Source organism: Scyliorhinus torazame, chromosome 1, assembly GCF_047496885.1.
Source record: "Scyliorhinus torazame isolate Kashiwa2021f chromosome 1, sScyTor2.1, whole genome shotgun sequence".
NCBI lineage: Eukaryota > Metazoa > Chordata > Chondrichthyes > Carcharhiniformes > Scyliorhinidae > Scyliorhinus > Scyliorhinus torazame.
This window is the reverse complement of record NC_092707.1, coordinates 128,648,860-128,662,876: the sequence shown is the minus strand read 5'-3', so window position 1 is coordinate 128,662,876 and position 14,017 is coordinate 128,648,860. Positions and strand designations below refer to the sequence as shown.

Sequence of the window (14,017 nt, the reverse complement as noted above, 5' to 3'; positions counted from 1 at the left end):
TCACTGATACGTTTCTCCAGCATAGTTTTGAATTTATCCCCTTCTCATGCTTAAGTGCAGGTTGAGATATCCAAGAGCGCCATCATTTCCTTGACATTACCAATGGACCCAGTCCCACTAGGTTACATAAAATTACTATGCCAAACACAAGAGATAAAATTAAATCCAAAATGAGAAATTCAGCTCATCCAACTTCTCCATCCAGAACAATTTTATCACTGTATTGCCCCTTCACCCCCTACTTCAAGGATCACCAAGTTCCTGTCTTTACCTTCTACTGGGGGAAGCCTGGGAAGGAAAGAAATCGTCAGCAGCGTTAAATGTCTTCATATAAGTCATTGCATTTTACCTGCTAGAGTTGCAGCTGCAGCAAGGCCTGCAGTGTAGGGGTCTGTACCTGGAGGAGCAGCACTAATGATGTATGGATTAGGAACAAAGGTTGCTGGAGCAAGGCCTGCTGAAAACATACCTGTGTAACATATAAAAAATCTACTTAAAGTATTTGGATTGACATCTCCATTTAAAAAAAACTGATTGTGGTCCAGTTACAATTGTTACTGTTCAAGCAAACACAAAATGAAAATGTACATTAGCAGTGCGACAAATTAACTGCAATTACAAATCAATAGCATGCAAGTAAATTAGATATCATTGCTTATTTATTTTTTTTTACACCAAGAAAATTTCTGCAATTATGGTACTCTAAAACTTATTATTTGTTGCAAGGGAAAATCAGATTACACTCTCAATCGGAAGTTGATCTGAACCAGCACTAATAATCGATTGCTACTTGAAAACTCAGGGTCAACTACTTTGCAGATACACACATAACAAAAAGGCTGTGTATATACATGTGTACACATATGTAAAGGCACACACATCACACAACCAGTGGAATGGTATTGCCTGCAAGATTTCAAGCAACTAAGAAATGTAACCATAAATCAGTTACAATTGAAATAAAAATGGACAATGAGCTTCCTGCTGCTTCAGTTGATAAACCAGGCTAAAGAGCCACCCTGTACAGCTAGCTTGCAAACACTGACAATGCTTTCGTTAACTACCCCACCCAATCCTCAGCCAGTTGTGTATGGCTCAGATTATTAGATTTGATAAAATGTCCTCATTACGGAATGGTTTTCGACTGAGGGCGAAGAATGCCATCGCACATGCAATGTTTCCATTTATGACAAAAAAAGGACCATACAATCATATCAATGCAACGGTCAAGTGGCACCATGCTGGTATATTTTTGCATAAAACAGTCTCTAAATTGAATATAAAGTATTTTATTCTTCCTGATAAGCAAAGAGCCACTGCACATGTAAAACATCAGTGAAGAAATAAAAGTATTCTCCTGTTAGCCCCAAAATTTTCAGTTATGAAGCAGTATAAAAATTGAATATTTAATCTTACAGCAAAGTATGGTAGTGTTATTGGTGCCTTTTGACTGCCCAGCAGCGTTGTACTGTGATAAAATGATAATTTCAGGGACTTTAACACATCTAATAAAGGAAGGCGTCGCAACTTAAATGCAGAATATTCCTCAAGGGGAAAACCGCAATTTTAAAACTGCAGCAGCACATTATGTCTCAGAAACCATTTACCCCTTCCAACCAGTTACCAAACTATAATTAAACATAATTTAATTCTAATATTCACTTTGTTCAAGCATGATTAGAACAGCAAAGACTCTCAAATAACAGATGAAAAGCTCACGTTACAAGTTAATTTTTAAATCCTTTAACAATATACTTATCCAGCCAAGCAAATACATTTAATTTAAATGGCTATCTTGAGCCTCTATGCCCACGCTTAACACTACACCTTTACATAGTGACACATCTCTATGGATACCCAATGGCTTCAAAAAGCAATGAAATACATAAACAGAACCATTAAGCCTAGATCTGAATTATTTTGGGTTCTTATCCAAGTAACACAGATGTCATTCTAGCCATTAGTAAGTACTTCTGCCAGAATTTATTGTCACCTCCCCTCCACCCACTACATAGACAGCCACCAAATTACATACAATTACTACCGAGGTTAACTTCTCCTGTACATCTTGGATTTCATGTTTATCTGTGTCAAACCTTAAGCTCATCTGCTCCAGTTAGCAAAGCCAAATACTGAGAACTGCACGAATATCTGAATGGTCAGGGTGACATGGTGGCACAGTGGTTAGCACTGCTGCCTCACGACACCAGGGACCTGCGTTTGATCCCAGCCCCGGGTTACTGTCTGTGTAGAGTTTGCACATTCCCCCAATGTCTGCATGGGTTCCACCCCCACAACCCAAAGATGTGCAGGGTAGGTGGATTAGCCATGCTAAATTGCCTCTTAATTGGAAAAATTAAAAAGAAGAAAATATCTAAATGACCAAATAAACTCTCATCAGATACTTAGGTGGGTGCATAATCGGTACACAAACCGGTTTGATAATACAATGTTCTTGGAAATGACTTACCTATGTGTGGCTGTTGGGCAGCTGCAAGTGCATACTGCTGTTGTTGCGCAGCTGTCAGCTGCTGAACTGTCAAAGCATTCTGCCTCTGGAATAGCTAAACAAAAGAAAAGAGAAGTTTTAAAACACATGGAATACTTGTCCATTTACTGCAACTGCAGTCCATTTATCGCATTAATTAGTTCAGCTGTCGCTTCCTTAATTCCATATGCCATTTCTTATTTCAAGACTATTACTTCTCAATGCAAATTTGAGGGAAATTCAGCCATATTCATTCAGCAGGGGGTTTCAAGGCTACCTGACGCTTCAAAATGAAGGAAAGGCAAAGGCGAGCCAAGCTTTTTTTTCAAAAAGCACTGTTGGGACAGCTACAATATCACACATATAAACATTATTCCCTATATTGAGAACAAGGATAGAGGAGTAACACAATACATGGGAAGAATAACCCTGTTTCCTAATGGCAATTGACACATTGGTCGGGAAAGTCAATGTACATTTGAATTGCTCAACGCATTCGCCATGGGGGTACCCAATGTGGTGACCAGGAGGAGCACTCAGCACCACATCAAGTGGGGAAGGAAATTAAAATCCTAAAGTGTAAGGCACTCTGCGAGGTACTTGGTCCTCTCAGCCCAGAGAGGTATGAAGCTCATCCGCAATAGAGGCACCTCTGCTGGAAATGCAGACAAGTCAGAATCGGCCAAAAAAAACCTTTAATTTTGAGATTAACCTTTAATTTTGAGATTAAAAGGGCGGCATGCGACTTCCGGGTGCGGCTATGCAGAGCTAGGTCGCATATTCGGCAGCTCCTGCTTGGAACGGACTTTTGGGCTCTTTTACAGGGCCCCCACGGCATTTGTTTGACATTTCCCGGTGTGGGAAGAAGGCTGCAATATTCCCCCGACAGTGTCCCCCAGGAAGGGTATGTCTCTTGGTTGCCAGACACACGCAGAAACAGTAAAAGATTTGGCTGCAACTGCAGGATAAACAGGGCCTCTTCCAGCATGCAGGCGGGGGAAGGGCAAGCTCAAAGCTGCAAGCTGACCTGAGGGCCTGTATCAAAAGTGAATTCTAGCAGCAGAGGGAACAACTGTGAAAAGACCTCATCAAGGCCACTGAAGGGGCTTCCGGTTGCGGTGATGCCTAGCTAGCCGCACGCTTCGGCGGCTCCAGCTCCGACGGACCTTCGGGCTCTTTTAAGAGCCCCAACGGGGAATTTTTCAACGACGCAACCCGGTGTGGGGCGTGTGAGAAGGGAGTCCCCCCCAAACGAAGGAGGAAAAAACCGGCGGCGGCGGCTGCAGCGCGAGGAATCGTCGACCAAAGGGTCAGAAAGAGAGAAGTACAAGATGGCGGCGGAGAAAGCGCAGGCGACATGGGGGCCTGAGCATGAAATTGTGAGACGGTGCATGGAGCTGCTGAAGAGGGAGGTGCTGACCCCGTTGCTACAGGCAATTGAGGGGCTCAAGGAGACATTAAAGACCCAGGAGACAGAGCTCCGTGTGGTGGAGCAGAAGGTGACAGATATTGAGGACGAGATCCTGGGCCTGGCGGTTAAGACACAGACGCACGAGGCACTTCATAAAAAGTGTACTGAAAGGATCGAAGCCCTAGAAATGTGCAGCCGGCAAGACTATGGGTCACGTATCAGGAGAGACACCATTATTTCGAGACGGCGGAGGAAGCATGGATCTTCATCAAAGAAGAGAAATTGGATCGGAACTGAGGGACTGATGCTGCAGGAAATGTTATTGTTAATGTTACGGTGGAAGTTAATTGAGAAGTAAACAGGGAAGGGGGGAGACATTGGGGAAATGTGGGCGCCGGTGAGGGGGGAAAGACGGGACATAGTTGGAGAATAGGGAAGGGGAGGGGGAGGGGAAAGGGAGCTGCGCCATAAGAGGCGGGTCAGGTAAAGGGATGTTCCCGCACCAGAAAGAATAAGGCGGGAAGACAGGCGCAAGGCGGATGGGAGTTCCCCACATGGGGGGGGGGTCGAGGAGTGAGCAGGAGTAGCCGGGGTCAGTTGAAGTCAGCTGACTTACGGAAGTAATATGGGGGGAGCAATCATGCTAGAAAGAGATCTAGCGGGGAGGGGGGGGGGGGGGGGGACAACTGGGTTGCTGCTGCGGAAATCCAAAAAAGGAAATGGCTAAAGAGTGGGTGGGCGGGGATGGTGTGCGACGCTGGGGGAGCGAGCGGGAGCGCGGAGGCGGGATATGGGACTGGCCTAGAGAAGGTAATGGCTAGTCGACACGGGAGGGGGGCAGGTAGCCCCCTAGTGAGGCTGATCACGTGGAACGTGAGAGGCCTGAACGGACCGATAAAAAGGGCCAGAGTGCTCGCGCATTTGAAAGGACTAAGGGCAGACGTGGTTATGCTCCAAGAGACGCACCTAAAGGTGGCGGACCAAGTTAGGCTAAGGAAAGGATGGGTGGGACAGGTGTTCCACTCAGGACTGGACGCAAAGAATAGAGGGGTGGCCATTTTGGTGGGGAAACAGGTCGCATTTGAAGCAAAGAACATCGTAGCAGATAGCGGAGGTAGATATGTAATGGTGAGTGGCAGGCTGGAGGGAATGGAGGTCGTGTTGGTTAACGTGTATGCCCCAAACTGGGACGATGCGGGATTTATGAGACGGATGCTGGGGCGTATACCGGACCTGGAGGTAGGAAACTTGATTTTAGGAGGGGACTTTAATACGGTGCTGGACCCGGGGCTAGATAGATCCAGCTCAAGGACCGGAAGAAGGCCGGCAGCGGCCAAGGTACTTAAGGAGTTTATGGGCCAAATGGGGGGAGTGGATCCATGGCGATTTCTTAGACCTAGGGCTAGGGAGTTTTCCTTCTTCTCCCATGTCCATAAAGTGTACTCCCAGTTAGATTTTTTTGTTTTGGGAAGGTCGTTGATCTCTAGGGTGGAAGAAGCTGAGTACTCAGCCATAGCGGTTTCGGATCATGCCCCACATTGGGTGGACCTGGAATTAGGAGAGGAAAGGGAGCAGAGAACACTCTGGCGATTAGATGTGGGACTGATGGCGGATGAGGGAGTGTGTGCAAGAGTGCGGGGGTGTATTGAGAGATATCTGGAGGTCAATGACGACGGCGAGGTCCCTGTGGGAGTGGTATGGGAAGCACTAAAAGCGGTGGTCAGAGGAGAGCTGATCTCCATTGGGGCCCACAAAAGGAAAACAGAGGCGAAGGAAAGGGAAAGATTACTGGGGGAGATTTTAAGGGTGGATAGGGAATTTGCAGAGACTCCGGAGGAGGAATTGTACAGGGAGAGGAGACGACTCCAGACGGAATTTGACCTTCTGACCACCAGAAAGGCGGAGGTACTGTGGAGGAAGGCACAGGGGAGGAGGTATGAATATGGGGAAAAGGCGAGTCGCCTGTTGGCTCATCAATTGCGAAAGAGGGCAGCAGCGAGGGAGATAGGAGGAATTAGAGACGAAAGGGGAGACATGGTGCGAAGGGCAGGAAAGATAAATGAGGTGTTCAAGACCTTCTATGAGGAACTGTATAGGTCTCAACCCCCAGAGGGAGAGGAGGGGATGCGGCAGTTCCTGGACCAATTGAGGTTCCCGAAAGTGGAGGAGCGGGGGCTGGTAGGCCTGGGGGCACCGGTTGGGGTGGACGAGGTTATTAAGGGACTGGGAAGCATGCAAGCAGGGAAGGCCCCAGGACCAGACGGGTTCCCGGTGGAGTATTACAGAAAATATATGGACTTGTTGGCCCCGTTGATGGTGAGGACGTTCAATGAGGCCAGGAAAGGGGGGACTCTACCCCCGACGATGTCGGAGGCGACGATATCGTTAATTTTGAAGAGGGATAAAGATCCGTTGCAGTGCGGGTCCTATAGACCCATTTCATTGTTGAACGTGGACGCCAAATTGTTGGCAAAGGTACTGGCATCGAGGATAAGGAGGACTGTGTCCCGGGGGTGGTGCACGAAGACCAGACAGGGTTTGTAAAAGGGAGACAACTGAATGTTAACGTGCGACGACTATTAGGGGTGATAATGATGCCCCCAGTGGAGGGGGAGGCAGAGATAGTGGCGGCAATGGACGCAGAGAAGGCATTTGATAGGGTGGAGTGGGAGTATTTATGGGAAGTGTTAAGGAGGTTTGGGTTTGGGAACGGGTTTATTAGCTGGGTTAGACTTCTTTATGGGGCTCCAACGGCAAGCGTAGTTACAGGTCGACATAGATCGGAGTATTTCCGACTATATAGGGGAACAAGACAGGGATGCCCGCCGTCTCCATTGTTGTTCGCGTTGGCAATTGAACCTCTGGCCATGGCGTTGAGAGACTCCAGGAAATGGAGAGGGGTGATTAGAGGGGGAGAAGAACACCGAGTCTCGTTATATGCGGATGACCTATTGTTATACGTGTCGGACCCAGCGGGGGGAATGATAGAGGTTATGCGAATTTTGAGGGGGTTCGGGGATTTCTCGGGGTATAGGCTAAACATGGGGAAGAGTGAATTATTTGTGATACATCCAGGGGACCAGAGTAGAGAGATAGAAGGCTTGCCTCTAAGGAAAGTGGAAAGAAACTTCCGATACCTGGGGATTCAGATCGCTAGGAGCTGGGGAACCTTGCACAGACTTAATCTGACACGGTTGGTAGAACAAATGGAGGAGGACTTCAAGAGGTGGGACATGCAGCCTCTATCGCTGGCGGGCAGGGTGCAAGCAATTAAGATGATGGTCCTCCCGAGGTTCTTATTTGTATTTCAATGTCTCCCTATACTAATCACTAAGACCTTTTTTAATAAAATAGACAGGAGCATCACGAGCTTCGTGTGGGCAGGGAAAGTTCCGAGAGTAAGGAGGGGGTTCCTTCAGCGTAGTAGGGACAGAGGAGGATTGGCACTACCGAACTTGGGCGATATCTGGGGACAGTGGAGGCGACAGAGAGGGGTGCGGGGAGCCCTGGTGGGGTCCCCAATCAGGAACAACCATAGGTTCGCCCCAGGAAGAATGGATGGAGGATTTCAGAGCTGGTTCCAGTTGGGAATTAGGAGGGTGGGAGATTTATTTATAGATGGGACTTTTGCGAGCTTGGGAGCATTGGAGGAAAAGTATAAGTTGCCCCGGGGAAATTTCTTGAGATATATGCAGGTGAGGGCATTTACTAGACAACAGGTGAGGGAATTTCCGTTGCTCCCGACACAGGGGATACAGGACAGGGTGCTTTCAGGGGTGTGGGTCGGAGAGGGCAAGGTGTCAGAGATTTACCGAGAGATGAGGGAAGAGGGGGAGTCGTCGGTGGGCGAACTAAAAGGAAAGTGGGAAGAAGAACTAGGGGAGGAGATAGAGGAGGGTATGTGGGCTGATGCCCTAAGCAGGGTAAATTCCTCTTCCTCATGCGCCAGGCTTAGCCTGATTCAATTTAAGGTGCTACATAGAGCACACATAACGGGAGCAAGATTGAGCAGGTTCTTTGGAGTGGAGGACAAATGTGGGAGGTGTGGCGGGAGCCCGGCAAACCACGCACATATGTTTTGGGCATGCCCGGCACTGGAAGGGTATTGGAAGGGAGTGACGGGAGTGATTTCGCGGGTGGTGAAGGCCCGGGTCAAACCAGGCTGGGGGTTAGCTCTATTTGGAGTTGCGGAAGAGCCGGGAGTGCAGGAGGCGAAAGAGGCCGACGTTGTGGCCTTTGCGTCCCTAGTAGCCCGGCGCAGGATCCTACTCATGTGGAAGGAGGCGAAACCCCCCGGACTGGAGGCCTGGGTAAATGATATGGCGGGGTTCATTAAACTGGAGCAGATAAAGTTTGCCCTGAGAGGATCGGTTCAAGGGTTCACCAGGCGGTGGCAGCCATTTCTCGACTACCTAGGGGAACGTTAGAGGGAAGACAGATGACCAGCAGCAGCAACCCAGGGGGAGGGGGGGGGGGGTTTAGTTTAGGTCAAAGATAAAGGGGTTTTGTTACTTGTGTATTGTTTAAAATCTCTGTATTGTTATTGTTGCGTTTGCTTTGTAAGAGGGGAAAAATTGTTGTTTGGGAAAAAATTTTCAATAAAACATTTATAAAAAAAAAAAAGGGCGGCATGCGGCGCAGTGATTAGCACTGGGACTACGGCGCTGAGGACCCGGGTTCGAATCCAGGCCCTGGGTCACTGTCCGTGTGGAGTTTGCACATTCTTCCCGTGTCTGCGTGGGTTTCACCCCCACAACCCAAAGATGTGCAGGATAGGTGGGTTGACCACGCCAAATTGCCCCTTAATTGGAAGAACAATTGGGTACTCTAATTTTTAAAAAATTGAATTTAATGAAAAAAGGCTACGCCCAAATATATCATTTTAGATGGTGATTCACTTTCAATGATTTGTGGCCATGTAGTTTTGGAATTCTAGCGTTTGCTGTTTTTTTAATTATTTCTCAAAAAAGCCCACTACTTAATGGAGCTTAAAGAAATATGTCTTATATAAATTGAACCCTCAACAGTTTGCAGGAGTTTTGTTTTTCGGTCTACGTAGAATACATTTGTCAGATTCCAGTGGAACCTATTTTCCTCTGTATCTGCCCAGATTAATTACTGGTAGGTCTACAATTTCCAACGTCTAAAAGCAATGCTATCGTTTTAGTTATACTTAATTGATTTAGTTAAGTCACTGAAATAATCACCATTTTAATAAGCTGTGTTGTACTTTCTTTTTTTTTTTTTAATTTAGAGTACCCAATTAATTTTTTCCAATTAAGGTGCAATTTAACATGGCCAATCCACCTAACCTGTACATCTTTGGGTTGTGGGGACGAAACTCACGCAAACATGTGAAGAATGTGCAAACTCCACACAGACAGTGACCCAGAGCTGGGATTGAACCTGGGACCTCGGTGCTGTGAGGCAGCAATGCTAATCACTGCGCCACCATGCTGCCCGCTGTGTTGTATTTTCAATTGCTAAAGGTACATGCCTTTTTTAAAAGGGTGCGAGGGATCGGCCAGACAATTATAGTCCCGGCTGCCTGATTTTGGTGGTGGGAAACTTTTTGGCATCAACTCTTAAAGATAGGTTAAATAGTCAAAAAGAAAGGCAAGTATTGGGGCAGCATGGTGGCACAGTGGTTAGCACTGCTGCCTCACGGCACCACGGTCCCAGGTTCGATCCCAGCTCTGGGTCACTGACCGTATGGAGTTTGCATGTTCTCCCCGTGTTTGCGTGGGTTTCAGCCCCACAACCCAAAGATGTGCAGAGTAGCTGGACTGGCCATATCTTTTTATTAAAACAGTAAAAAATAAATACACGGCCAAACGGTACACACTAATTTTGTGTTGGAGAAACAGGGTACCCCTCCCCTCAGTACCAATGTACGGGATGGGGAGGTGGATACGCTGATCATTAAAACAGTTGACAACACATTTCTACAAAAAACAAATGGCACAAGCACTAAACTTTGCGCTGGAGAGACCAGGTACCCTCGCCTCTGTACCAACAGAAGGGAAAGGAAGGGGGGTGGTGGGGAGAGAGGGGAAAGGAGGATGGTATATGGGGGGGGAGAATAGGGCACTGCCTGAATTATCTACAGAAGCAGAAAAACAAAAGAACCTTCAATTATGATGTGCCAGATTACAGGAGTTTGGCCACACTAAATTGCCCTTAATTGGAAAAAATGAATTGGGTACTCTAAGTTCACATAAAAAAAGAAAGACAAGTATTGATCAGGGATAGTCAGCATGGTTTTGTGAGGGAACGATGGCGACTTACTAGCTTAATAGAATTTTTTTAGGAAATAACGAGGATTGTTGAAGGTAATAGAATAGATGTTGTCTATGTGGATTTTAGAAAGGTACTGATATGGTCGCGCATGGCAGACTGGTCAGAAAAATGAAATCCCACTGGATACATGGGAAGGTGGCGATTTGGATTCAAAATCAGCTCAAAGACAGTAAACAGAGGGTAAAGGTGATGGGTGTTTTTGCAAATAGAAGGCAGTTTCCAGTGGTGCTCCACAGGGCACACTCAGTGTTGGGGGCCTGGCTGTTTTGTACCTATTAATAATTTGGACTTAAATGTGGGAGGCATCATTAGGATATTTGTAGATAATACAAAAATTGGTTGTGTAGTCGTTTCCAGAATGATACCAATGGTTTGGCTGAGTGGGCAGAAAAGTGGCAAATGGAATTCAATCCCGAAAAGTGCAAAGTTATGCATTTGGAGCTAGCAAACAAAACATGGGAATACTGAGTGAATGGGAGGGGCTGAAGAAGTAAGGAAGCTTGGAGTGCATATTCACAGCTCCCTGAAGGAGGCAGGACAGGTGGATAAGTTGGTAAAGAAAGCATATGGAGCTTTCCCTTATTCGATGGGATAAAGTATACAAAAGCCGAGATGTCATCCTGGAACTGTATAAAACAGTTACGTCACTGCCGGAAATTAGAGTACAGTTCTCGTCAGCACATTATAAGATGTACACAATTGCTCTGGAGATAGCACAAAGGAGATTTACAAGAATGTTGTCACGGCTTAAAAATTGCGACCATGCAGAGCTGTTTTTTCTCAGAACAAAGGACTCTAATTGAGGTGTACAAAATTATGAGGGTTGACAAGAAAGAATCATTTCCCCTAGCTCAAGGGTGAATTATCAGGGGCATAAATTTATGTTGATTGTTAGAATGAGGAGGGGGGACAGGGGGGAATCTTTTTCACCCAGAAGTCGGCTGGCATCTGGAATTCCTACCTGAACTGATGGTTGTGGCTGAAAGGATCTGCACCTGAGATACTGTAACCTACAAGGTTACAGACCAGGTGCTTGAAAGTGGGATTAAAATGAGTGGCTAGTTTATTTTTTCCCTCTTTTTTGGGCCGGTGCAGAATGTTGAATGGCCTCTTTCTACACTAACTTTTTCTATGGTTCTGTGCAGTTTTATTTTTAAACGCTTCATTTTTTTATTTTTTTTACGGCTATTGGGTACCAATAATTTTGTTTGGTTAATTAACCACGGCGGCACAGTGGTTAGCTCGGCTGCCTCACAGCTCCAGGGACCCGGGTTCAATTCTGACCTCGGGTGACTGCCGATGTGGAGTTTGCTTAAGAGAGAGAGAGAGAGAGAGAGAGAGAGAGAGAGAGAGAATTGGGTACTCTAAATTTATTTTTTTTAAATTATGAATGTATACATCCATTGGATTAACTATTGGTCTGCTAATTAGATGTTGCAGTAATGGCAAACATTTAAACTCTGGCAGGCAATTTACAGAAGCCTGGCAGCAGGATCACGGCAGACTGACTATGCAGAAGGAGTCTGGCATGATGGCAAGACAACTACACACAAGGGTAGGTGCAATAAGAGCCAATGCAGTGAGTTAGAACAATCTGCTTGAAGGGTATAATTTTTGAATTAAGATTAAGGCAAGTTTGTGGCTCCTTATCTGGCCCAATCGGTCGTCATTACTCAATATGGTATGAAGGCATAAAGACCAGAAAATTGTCGATTTGATGCCCAGTTGAGCTGAACTAACAGAGAGTAATTGGACAGGCCTGGACTGAACCTCTGGAGATAAAACCTCAAATCCCAGCATGGTAGCTGGTGGAATTTAAACTCAATTAATTAATTCATCTGAAATGCTAGTAACGATCATAAAGAACTCATCTGGTTCATTAAATGCCCTTCAAGGGTGGGTGGCAGATCTGTCATTCTTACCAATGCAAGACTTCAGATCTGTAGAATGTGATTGACTCATAATTGTCCTCTGAAATGTCACACAGTAAGGTAGGCCATATTGTCAAATCGCTATAGAAAAAAAGCTACACCAAGTAGACTGCGGTTCAAAAGGATGGCTCACCACCACCTTCTCAAGAGAAATTTGGGGTGGGCAATAAATGTTGTTCTTGCAAGCTACACTCATATTCCAAGAACAAATAATAATAAGGCTGATCCAAGTTCAGGTAGAATTTGGGAGATTAGAAATAACTGAAAATCCAGCTCACAGCCTCTATAAATGCAAGCAACACGTGAGGGCCGCATTGGACTGGAATATAGTCAACATAGTCAAATAACCACCCATAGGATGAAAGTGTCTGGCTAAGGGACTACTTATATAATATAGAAATTATTACAGGGAAACAGGTTGTTTGGCCTAACAAGTTAATGTGATGTTTATCCTGCACTCATTAAGCAATAGCCTTAATCTGGCTGTTGCTTCTCTACTCCTGTAACCTTATCCCCCTCAAATTCTATCAACCCACCGAACCCCCACTTCTTAAATAAAAACAGAAACTTCAGGAAAAACTCAGCAGCATCTGTGGAGAGAGAAGCAAAGTTAACTTTTTGTGTCCTGCATGACTTCTTCAGATCTCATTTTTAAAATGTTGACATGACCTCAGTTTGTTGGGAACTTGGAAGTGCAATCAATAACTATTTTCTACTCTGATGTGGAGATGCTGTCGTTGGACTGGGGTGGGCACAGTAATAAGTCTTACAACACCAGGTTAAAGTCTAACAGGTTTGTTTGGAATCATTAGCTTTCGGAGCGCAGCTCCTTCATTAGATAAGTAGGGTGCTTCATCAGACTCACCTAATGAAGGTGCTGCACTCTAAAAGCTAGTGATTCCAAACAAACCTGTTGGGACTTTAACCTGGTGTTGTAAGACTTCTTACTATTTGCTTACTTATACTCTGTATAAGATTAAAGATTTGTTCCCCCTCATCTCTCTCCTAAGTCTCTTATATTTCTGCATATATACAAGATCCCTGTATTCTGGCTTTCTCAGCCACTGTAAAAGGATTGCTTCTATTTCATAAATTAAGCATCTTTTTGGAACTTTAAAAACATCTATTAACTCATCACAGGGAGGCATGGTGGCACAGTGGTTAACACTGCTGCCTACGGTGGCGCAGTGGGTTAGCACTGTGGCCTCACGGCACCGAGGTCCCAGATTCGATCCCGGCTGTGGATCACTGTCCGTGTGGAGTTTGCACGTTCTCCTTGTGTTTGCGTGGGTTTCGCCCCCACAACCCAAAGATGTGCAGGCTAGGTGGATTGTCCACGATAAATTGCCCCTTAATTGGAACAAAATGAATTGGGTACTCTAAAATTTTAAGAAAAAAAACCCACTGCTGCCTACGGCGCTGAGGATCCAGGTTCGATCCCAGTCTTGGGTCACTATCCATGTGGAGTTTGCACATTCGCCCCGTGCCTGCGTGTGTTCCACCCCTACAACCCAAAGGTGTGCATGGTAGGTGAATTGGTCATGCGAAATTGTCCCTTAATTGGAAAAAAATAATTGGGTAGTCTAAATTTAAACAAAAATCTATTAAATCATCACACAATTTCCTCTGTTCCAATGTTTAAACTATCCTCCCGTCAAGTATAATCACTATGTTTTCTTTCAAAAAAAATGCACAACCTCACTTTCTGGCATTGAATTCCATCTGCCACAGCTGTCAAGAACTTTGGAACTGTACTCCTATGTATAGTATAAGTAATGCACAAAAGGGAATTGGGGGAAAACTGGGAGGACAGGGATGTGAGGTTCTTAAGTTTGTACCAACGGTTAATATAAACACCTCTGTCATCATGGGATCCAACTAATCAAA

General features: G+C 45.6%; 1 protein-coding gene across 14 annotated transcripts in view; it reads right to left on the bottom strand.

Moving 5' to 3' along the window:
* LOC140412215 (pumilio homolog 1-like) overlaps positions 1-14,017 on the bottom strand; it is a 208,390-nt gene that overhangs the window by 47,343 nt on the left and 147,030 nt on the right. For all 14 annotated transcript variants that reach the window (XM_072500813.1, XM_072500806.1, XM_072500805.1 and 11 more), the window contains 2 exons: positions 2,471-2,564; positions 350-469 (listed from right to left, as the gene is read on the bottom strand). In XM_072500813.1, coding sequence (XP_072356914.1) covers positions 350-469; positions 2,471-2,564 — 214 coding nt within the window. The remainder of the gene's footprint in view (positions 1-349; positions 470-2,470; positions 2,565-14,017) is intronic.